The sequence below is a fragment of the Denticeps clupeoides genome, chromosome 16 (assembly GCF_900700375.1).
Source record: "Denticeps clupeoides chromosome 16, fDenClu1.1, whole genome shotgun sequence".
Classification (NCBI taxonomy): Eukaryota; Metazoa; Chordata; class Actinopteri; order Clupeiformes; family Denticipitidae; genus Denticeps; species Denticeps clupeoides.
Window position 1 is genome coordinate 10,058,593 of NC_041722.1, and position 9,764 is coordinate 10,068,356.

The 9,764-nt window shown below is 48.2% G+C and overlaps 1 protein-coding gene across 1 annotated transcript; it reads right to left on the reverse strand.

The window, feature by feature from the left end:
* Nucleotides 1-5,874: 5,874 nt before the first annotated feature.
* On the reverse strand, nt 5,875-8,654 carry irx3a (iroquois homeobox 3a). Its single transcript, XM_028956617.1, has 4 exons — nt 8,071-8,654; nt 6,767-7,757; nt 6,477-6,549; nt 5,875-6,257 (listed from the first exon to the last, which is right to left on the reverse strand). The coding sequence occupies exons 1-4, from the start codon at nt 8,284-8,286 to the stop codon at nt 6,203-6,205; spliced, it is 1,335 nt and encodes a 444-aa protein (XP_028812450.1). The 5' UTR covers nt 8,287-8,654; the 3' UTR covers nt 5,875-6,202.
* Between the last annotated feature and the right edge of the window lie 1,110 nt (nt 8,655-9,764).

Genomic DNA, 9,764 nt, shown 5'->3' on the forward strand with positions numbered 1-9,764 from the left:
CCCGCAGGCCCCCACTTCCTACTTCCTGTCGGACAAGGAAGGGGAGGAGAGGGAGGTGCGCTCGGCCCTCGGTGGAGCGCAGACCTATCACGGCTCCTGCTGAGACGCCGAATGAAAAGAGTGAGATGGGTGAGGAGATAATCTGCCGCGCACACACACACACACACACACACACACACCCTCCTCAGCTCGTTCTGTACAGGATAAAAGTTTGCACGCAAACTGTTGACTGCTTTTGTCCAAATTTAACTAAAGGCTCATTGGCCAGCTACACACACACACACACACACACACACACACACTGAGGACGGGTATTTCTGTAGGGCTCTCACTCACTCTCATTTGCATGGCAATGGCATTATCAGAGCGACCGGTGTCATAGCGGAGCGCCCTGACAATGTCCCCGACACTAGTTTATCTGCGCACAAAGAGAAGTTGGCAAGAATAGAGTGCTCGCCGGGCCTCGTTTCAGCACCCCAGAAATGTAGCGGGGCGCAGGAGGCCATGTTAAACAGGCCTGTCGTGAGTGACGGCCTGCCGGAAGCACTTACTACAGTCGCGGAAGAGGGGAACAGGAGCATTCGGTATCTTGGAACAAGCATCAGTGCAGCCATGGCTGGCCGTCCAGGCCTTTTGGTGGACGGAGCAGGCGCACACTCTGCCGCGCCCGCTTTATCGAGGAGGAGAAATCAATACGGCGGTTTACATCTCGGAACACGCATAGCCATCATCATTACGCCTCACACCTGCAGTATCGACCTGCTAGCCGCACTCAGCCGCCTGGTGACGTCACCGCTCGCCGCGTACTCGCCGAGTAGTGCAGATTGCACCTCGGTGGCAAGAGCAGAGTTGTTTATGTGGATTGGTCGTATCAGCGTTTGGATAGAACTGCTCCAGACGAACATTTCGGAGTGTATCATGCTCGGTGAGATAAGCGCAAGCCGGCCTCCTCGCCAGCCAGTTCGATAGGACTTCCTGTCGGAGGGCATCGCTAACTATCGCGACCGATATTTACTCCATGGTCGCTTTTTACCTCTCACTTCTTGTCCTTTCTTCTCGCACGTTCTCACAGGCGCTCCGAAAAAAACAAAAAAACAAGTACACTTGTTGTTCTCTGTTAATATGAAGCAGCAACAGCCACTCCCGGGTTTCCAGATACGCCGAAGCGCGAGCAGATAGCGTATCTCCGGGCCGAGGCAGCGGAGTAGCGTTCGTACCGGCGCTTGTTGATTAAAGCTAATATTGAGAAACGTTCCTGGTACTGAATGGGTTTTTGATCGTGGGCGTGCGCTGGTAACAGGGCTGTACGTACAACATTAATCCTGTACCTCCGAGACTCTTTGTAACGAGCGCGGAGAAACAAATGGCTTTTTAATGCCTCCATATTGTGCAACACGGGGACACAAAAGTAAAATGGCACTCATTGTGCCGCGGTGCTTGTACATTACGGAGGTAACTTGCGGAACTACTCTGTGCGGAGCTGATAGTGTCGTGATGAATGGGGCGTCGTGCAGATGTTCCCACTCGGCTAATGTAAACGGGATGAGATCAAAGCGAGCGAAAGTACGGGCGATAGTCAATAAACTTTTTGGCCCCCCATTACATTACCATTATTAAAAAGGAAAGAAGTCTCTTTAATAAAGTCTATTAATCACGCTGAGTGCGGGAGTTCATTGGCTCAACCCCGCGCTTTGGTCTCTAATCAATCAAGCAGCCCGGTAATGTATTCATGTGAAATGTAAGGAGAGACTTGTTTGACAGAGTTCCAAGAAGCAAGAATTTATTAAGTTCCCTTCACCAGCCAATTCCGAAAACTATACCACAATCGATACAGTTGCTGGGGAAAATATGATATATAATAATATTATTGAATGAGAAAAATATATGTGTTGACATTAAACTGATGAATAGTTTTGCTAGTGCCAAAAGGAGAAGAAAAAATATGGAACGTATAATTCCACAACACAATAGTTTGTATATCTTCAATAGTCTGTAAATCCCCTTGTCCCCTCAGGCCGAAGAAATTATTCCAGCCAGCAGGGCAGTCAGTTCTTCTCCGTGTGCGATCGTATCTGACCCAAGAGAAAATGTGTCTTATTAGTTCACACAGGACGTCTACATTTTGTACTACAATGTTAAGTAATGTACAAAGCAGAGGAGTGACTCTCGTTCCCACTATCTATCTATCTATCTATCTATCTATCTATCTATCTATCTATCTATCTATCTATCTATCTATCTATCTATCTATCTATCTATCTATCTATCTATCTATCTATCTATCTATCTATCTATCTATCTAAGGGTGATATTAAAAGCAGAGGACTCATTTCTTTGTGTGCATCGTGTGCTGTGCTGCAGTGTTTCACAATGACAATCACGTCACATTTATTAAAATGCGGTCTGGGAATGTATATTATCTTACTATTTTTTCTTCGTTTTTCGGCAATCCAGTATTTTCCCACATAATGTGTCAAATTATTATATTTCACTAATCTTGAGAATTTTTGATTTCTGATTCAGTCGCCCTGTCAGGACATGAATTTTTCCCTTCGACCACCCCATGTGCCAAAAATGTCAGAGATGCTGTTTGTTTTTTTTTAACATCTGAAATATTATTTTAAAGTATTTTCACTCTTCTAATCACGAATTTAATAAATCCAAAATGCTTAGACGATGACCCTCAGAACCCATTAAATCTGGGAACTTTTATTCTAAAGATTTTGTCCAGTAGCCGTATTGTTTTGCATGACTTTTGTATGAATTTTCCACACAAACGAGGTGAGTGAGGAGATGCCGAGAGGGAAGACATAAAAGAATGGCTCGGAATTTTTTAAGGCTTCTCAGAGGTCTGACGTTATTCTGTCAGACGGACGAAAACAAAAAGAATGCTGGCCAGCTTCAAAGCTCCATTTCCATAATTGCCCTGTAACTTGGGCGCGATGAGAAAAAGCACAATCTTTCAGATGGGTGAACGGCAAAGGCCCCACATCTCTCCCTTCGCCTCTCCCCTTCCTCCTCCACTCCTCCCATCCGCCATACCCCACTTGTTGCCTTTCGGATCCGGTGAAAGAATTCCTCTCCCTAACCTCTGTCAACAATAGGCATGAAATCAGTGCCCTCCTTCTCTCCTCCTCTGGCCCCAGAGAATGTCACTCTCCCTGGGCTTTTGTCCACAGGTCTGCCCAGGCAAAACAAACCAGACAAAAAAAGCCCACTGAGCTCCCCATTACATCTGTCCATCTTGGGACGCGGCTCGCGGGAACGGTCTGGACACTTGGGGACAGGGGAAAAAAACACGTTAATCCATATTATTGACGTTTTAAATGTTTTTTTTTTTGTAATTATTATTGCCGTTTTTGTCGTGTCACCGGTCCCCGGTAAACATGGGCGCGGCGATTCGGCGGGACGTCCTCGCCGCGAGCCAACGTGTGTGTTTGTGGAGGTAGAAGAGAGCAGTCACTGCCGTCCGAACAATCAGCGGCGCCCTCATAAAGGGATTAGCCGGCCGCACAAAGACAGCGGCGGGCTTCAAAGCCGGACCAAGGCCACAATAGAAATGACATTTGTCCGTCTCGGTGGCGGGAGGGGGGGGCGTGGCGAGCCGCCAGAGCGGCAAAGACAATGACAAAAAGGGGAGGACGAGGTGACAACACAAGGCCACCCTCTCCTTTCAGGGGGCACCTCTGGCCTTGCCAATGGGCCACTTTCCTGTTTATTTACTCCACGGCCTGCTCTCTATTCACACTGGCCCCTGATGGCTCCATTGGCCTGCAGCTCCTCTCGGGGCCCGCCACTGCCGTCCAACCTTTCTGGATCAATGGAGAGCCAGAAAGACAGATTACACTCCGTTTTTTTTTTTAATGATTCCATGTTCCTTCACTTTTTTCCCTCCAAATTGGTATTTAACAATGCATTCCTCCCTTTGCGCTCTGTAGCTATGTACCGCGCCCATTGAGCCAAGTGGAGAAGGGCACTCAGAGCCACAAAGGGGACGTGGTTGGTGATGAACTGAAACCATGATGGCGAAGAGGCTCATCTTTCCCACAACGGAGGAAACAGCTCTTCAAATCAATTTAAAATTTAAAACATCAACATTAATAATAATAATAATAGTAAAACAATTATAACAATTTGAATTCGACTTTGCCACCACGTTTGATTCTTTTGACCAGTCTGCGCACTTTCGAGCCGAAAGACCACACGGCCCGGGTTTCATGAAGTAACGGTCCCCATGGCGATTATTCCTCATTAGTCGCCAGGACAAATGAACAAGTGACACGTGATCCTGTAGAAACGGCCTCGGACAGGACTCGTTACTGACACCCAACACGTCAGCCCACGCCCGGGTTACCCGGAGAGCGGCTAACAACCTCCAAACGCAGAAAAAAAAAGCATGAATATTCATGCCTCTAATGAGCTCTGAACTCGTCGGCGGAACTTTCCCCGATAATTTCGTGTTGCGTCGTCGCATTGTTGTCACTTTTTAAGATGCCGTGTGAGGGTATGCTGGGAGTGTGTGAGGGAGAGGAAGAAAGCGGGAAACTCCGAGCAAGAAGGATGATTACATCAATCAGTGTCGGGGGGACCGCTGCGCCTCATGAATATTCATGGAGAGCGCGCCGTTGGACAAGGGGGCTCTTACCAGGATAATTGATTGGACAGGAAAGCGGCGTGGGGAGAGGACCCGGCGAGGACAGGGACACTTTTTATTTAGGACTTGCTGGGTCTCTAAACACTCGACCAGGAGAGAAGCGACATAGCGCGACCCCGAACACAGCAACTCCGTTACACCCAAACATGCACAAACGTCCCATTCATTCGTCATATTTCATTCATATTTAATTTATTTTCGATCTTCTGTTATTATTAGATAGTGAAGCCAGGAGCGCGAAATTGACCAAAAAAAGTGTAAATATTTCAGACATATTTTAAACCAATTTTATATGTATTCCGTGTGTATAACATTTAGGAAACAAAATATCTCCAAAAACCTCGCCGTGCGGTGATTTCGTTTTATTACACGTCTAGTTTTTTTTAGGTTCGTGTATCGTTTTTTTGTTAATTCTTCCTCTGTTTCTCTGCGCGTGATTTTGTATGTTTAGAGCGGATTTTCTTTGCGTTCCAATATGTTTCATTAAATTATCGAAATAATAATCACAGAAAAAATATAATAAAAAAAGGTATACAGAAATCGTGGGCTTTTCTTTTTACGTAACAAATACATTTTTGTGATCGATCAGATCTTGCGTGTTTTATCCACGGGTATCAAAGATGGACGGTTTGGTTGAGCGACGAATACCACGCATTAAATCCACTTTTACGCCATTTTCTCCCGGTGAAATGACGGGGAGAGACGTGGGGAGAGGGCTGCAGGGGCGAGGCGAGCTTCTGTCTGTAGAGGGCGCTCCAACTCCAACTTCACACAAACTTTCCGCCTCTCTTAACAAAAGCTGCCCGCACGCAAATGATGTCGGCGGGGGAGAAAACCGACAGAGAGACGCGATTCCGCCACCGACGTCCGATTAAAACGCCGTGATGCCTCCTTAAAAATAAAATAAAAAGAGCCGGTAACCCGCCCGCGGGGACCGCGTTCGGACCCGCGTCTGAACATATTTCCCGGCGGCAGAAACGAACTCGCCTGTTCCGCCTCAGCTCGGATTAATATCCAAACGCGGCGAGCTAATTACAGTTAAGTCCCTAAAATATTAAAAAAAAAAAAATACTTCCAGTCCTCCACGAACGCGGCCATGGCAGCAACAACAGGAGCAAAAAAAAAAAAAAACCAACAAAGCAGCCAACGCAGAACGTTCCACCAACAACGTTCCCACAACGCAAATACAACACATCTGCATAAAAACACAAGCGGCGTTATAAAGTTGCAGCAGTTCATTTATTAGCCAAAAATATAGAATTTCTTGTACAATTTTTGAATCACAAGTATGTACATTTTCTTTACGTTATATACAAAACATTTCAACATCAAAGCCTCACAGAACTTACATTAAAAAAAAGAAGAAGAAGAAGAAGGAGAAATCGAGGAAGAAGGAAACGAAAAAAAAACAAAAAACCTCACAGACTACAGAAGCCGATAGGCGGTAACATTAGCAGTTTTACACGGGACATGCGTACAAGGTCGGTATACTCGTATTTTACATTCCTTACAGGGGGGAGGAAGTAGAAAAGCACTTCCGGACGGAGTCTAGGAGGAGGACAGGGCGGACAGAACCACTGCAGCTTCCAGCTGCGTCTGAGGCCTGGAACACAACGTTACAATAATATTCATTATGGCGCGGCGCTCTCGGGAATTTATTTAGGAGTAAAGAAACGAGATCAAATTGGACTTCTTTTAACGTGTAGTGGTTATAAATCAATCAACTGTTTATGCATATATTTTTTCATTATTAAATATGAACAGAGTAAAAATAAATAAACTCATAAACAAATGAAGAACATAAAAAAGTGAGCCGTCTTACCGTCTCTGAACCGGATGGAAGGCTGTTTTTAACAACTTTTTCTCTGCTTCCAAGGCACTAGATCTTTCTGAAACTAGAACAAGAAAAGGGGGGGGGGGGCAAAAAATACATTCGTTATTTTCGAACGAAATGACACGAATAAAACGTATATGATAACGTGTGTAAATATGAACAGTTTTCATCTCCTTCCTTTTAAATCGCGGGTGTGAAATGCGTGTTGTTGTTATTGTTATTATTATGAATATGATCATTTTTGCTGGTGAGGATGAAGGGTGAGGATGAAGGGCTACCTGCGGACGCCGCCTCCGAGCCGCCGCTCTTGTCCTCCTGCCTGCTGTAGATGGCCGCCTGGCCCGCCAGGCCGAGGTAATGGTTGGAGTTGAGCAGCGCGAGCTGGTGGGCCGAGAAGGCCCGGTTCGTCCAGTTCTGGATTTTGCCCACGGGGCAGGAGATGAGTCTGTGGGAGGCCAGCAGGGTCTGGGCCGCGGGCCCGGCGGAGGGGGACTTTCGGGGACTGTCCGGGGTGGTCGCCGTCTCGGCCAGAGACCAGATCTTTGGCTTCTGGACCGGGGGCGCGCTGTTGTCCGACGGGGGCGAGCTGACGGACACGGAGCTCAGTTTGACCGGCTCGCCGTGGGCCTGGGCCGCTTTCATTTCGAAGGGGTGCGGCTGGTGGTGGTGGTGGAGGTGGTGGTGGTGGAAGTGGACCTCTTTGCCCTCCTTCACCACGGCCTTGAGAAAGCGCTGCTCCGCGCCCGGTAAATCCTCATAACCGTCCGACGCCTCCGAGTCGCTCCTGGCGTCCAGCTTCAGGTCCGAGTGCAGCTCGTCCTGCTCGTCCAGGTCGTCCTTGCTCTCGATGTTCTCCGTGTCGATGTTCTCCAGGTCGATCTCCTCCTCGTCCTCCCTCTTGTCCCCCTCGTCGCCCTCGTGGTCGCTGGTGTAAACGTTCCCCTCTTCGTCGGTCCGGCTCCTGGGGGTCCAGGTCATCTTGTTCTCCTTCTTGAGCCTCCTCCTGGCGTTGGCGAACCAGGTGGACACTTGGGTGAGGGTCATCTTGGTGATGATGGCCAGCATGATCTTCTCGCCCTTGGTGGGGTAGGGGTTCTTCCTGTGCTCGCTGAGCCAGGCCTTGAGCGTGCTCGTGCTCTCCCGGGTCGCGTTTTTGGGTCGCGACGGGTCGCCGAACTGGTACTGACCGTAGGGGTAAAACGCCGGGTGGTGGTGGGCGAATCCCGGGTGCTGGACCCCCGGACTGTCCTTCAGCTCGTACTGGGCTCCCTGGAACACAAAAGAACGGGGTCCCGGTTGAGAGGTGGAGAACAACGGCTCGTTATCTCGCGAGTCTTTTTCGGGAAGCCAAGACGCGCCGTGGATGCGGGAACTAGCAGGGACGCGCAAATCTGACACTTTAATTTGCATGACTTTTGAATAGGAGGATAAATAGGAGGATTCATCCCGGCGCTTTTCAGGACTTTTTTTTTTTTTAAATAACATTTATTTTTAACAAACCGAACAAGATTTACGCCACGTTTGCGCGCGATTTACAGACACCTCGCGTAGTAAGAAGGGTGGGGGGGGGGGGACGACTCACCAGCTGGTTGAAAATGGACATGTCCCCGGAGTAGGGCAGGAAGGCTCCGTAGCCCTGCGCGGCGGCCGCGAACGGCGATCCGTACACGGTGGACAGGACGTTGCTGAGCGCGCCGGACGGGCTGAGGTCCGCGGCGGCGCGCGCTCCCGGGACGCCCTGCCGCTCCTGCGGGTAAATCGGCCGGATGTACTGATATCCCAGCTGCGGGAAAGACATGGTCGCGGGGGACGGAGACAGAGAGAGAGATGGGGACGACAACAACCAAAAAAAAGAGTTTCTGTTGTTTTTTTTTTTTAGTTTTTCTTCAAAACGGAGCTTTCTGGGTTTTTTTGTTTTTTAAAGAAGAAGAAGGAGGAGAAGAAGAAGAAGCGGGAAGTCGCTTCCCTCTCGCTTCGCGGCGGTGTAAAAAAAAATCCACTTTATAAGCGCGGTATTTCCTCTGGAAGCGCCGGGATGCGGGATCCGAGCGGAGCGCGCGCTTCCTCCCTCACTTCCCTATTGATCTGGATGGAGGAAGGTCAGGTCCGTACAGATTGCCTTAGATTATTGGGACTCGTTGCTCTGATTGACATTTCTAGTCGTTCAGAAGCCCCTCCTATTTCTCAAGTCTCTCTCTCTCTCTCGCTCTCTCCCTCCCTTCCTCCCTCCCTCTCTCTCTCTCTCTCTCTCTCTCTCTCTCGCTCCGTCCCGTATTTCGTCTGGATAAAGTGCGCTGACGTCGCGATCTCTTATTTGAATGGATTTCAAATCTCATTTTATGGCTCGCCAATCATTTCATTTGTTATTTAGCCTGAACCACCACTTTTTTTTTTGGGCACTAATTCATAATTTGCGGTGGTCCACAGACTCGGTGACCAAAAAAAAAATAATAAAAAAAACTTCGCGACCCCTTCTCTCGGTGTCGACTTTTCTTTAAAAATAAAAAAAAAGGTTTTTTTTAACCCGCGCGCGCCGACTAAAATTCCTCAAAAATTTCTCTCCAAGCGAAAAAACTTCACTTCGTAAATAAATAAGTAAAAAAGGTCGAGTTTTTTTTTGTACACGCGCGGAATGATCACGGCTGTTTGTTGTTTGCTGTTGCTGAGCGCTGATTAGTTCACGCTGCGTGGACGAGCTGAGGTCGGGGCTGCTTCTCCCACACCTCAAACCGGTGTAACAACTGCACGATCCAAGGCGGTGAACACGTGTGTATTTTACCGCGCATCATCATCATCATCATCATTATTGTTGTATTATTAATGCCATAAAATCAGCTGTACTCACGTCGCACCCCGTCACCCCACCATGTGTAAAGGTTACCCCGAGATTTGGGGGGGATGATTAACCTTCAGTATTAAATCGGATATTTGTGGGGGGGGGGGGACACGCACCAAGAACAATCCGAATTGAAATTCCCCGAATCGATCTATGAAAATATGTCGGAAACATCCGTAATCGTATTAGCGGAGGGGGCTCTGCGGGATCATATGCTTATTAATCTTCTGGCGACCAGCGACACGGTTAAATCATTCCGCGTTTTCGATGTGGATCCGCGATAAACCGCCGCCAGCGGGATTAAAACCCTCCGACGCTCCGGTTTATTTTAATGACGTGATCGGGGGATCCGTGCTTTCCAGGAACCACAAACACTTAATCTTCTTTCCGCCGTGATAGTTATCCTTGTTCTGGTGCCCCTGTTTTAGGTGGATCCCAGA

What these genes read in the sequence shown, in the direction of transcription:
- irx3a (XM_028956617.1), bottom strand. Translation starts at nt 8,286, where the DNA reads ATGTCTTTCCCGCAGCTGGGATATCAGTACATCCGGCCGATTTACCCG. An exon ending in TGTCCATTTTCAACCAGCTG is followed by an intron (nt 7,758 to 8,070) that starts GTGAGTCGTCCC and finishes TTTGTGTTCCAG; the next exon opens with GGAGCCCAGTACGAGCTGAA. An exon ending in CTCGGAGGCGGCGTCCGCAG is followed by an intron (nt 6,550 to 6,766) that starts GTAGCCCTTCAT and finishes TTCTTGTTCTAG; the next exon opens with TTTCAGAAAGATCTAGTGCC.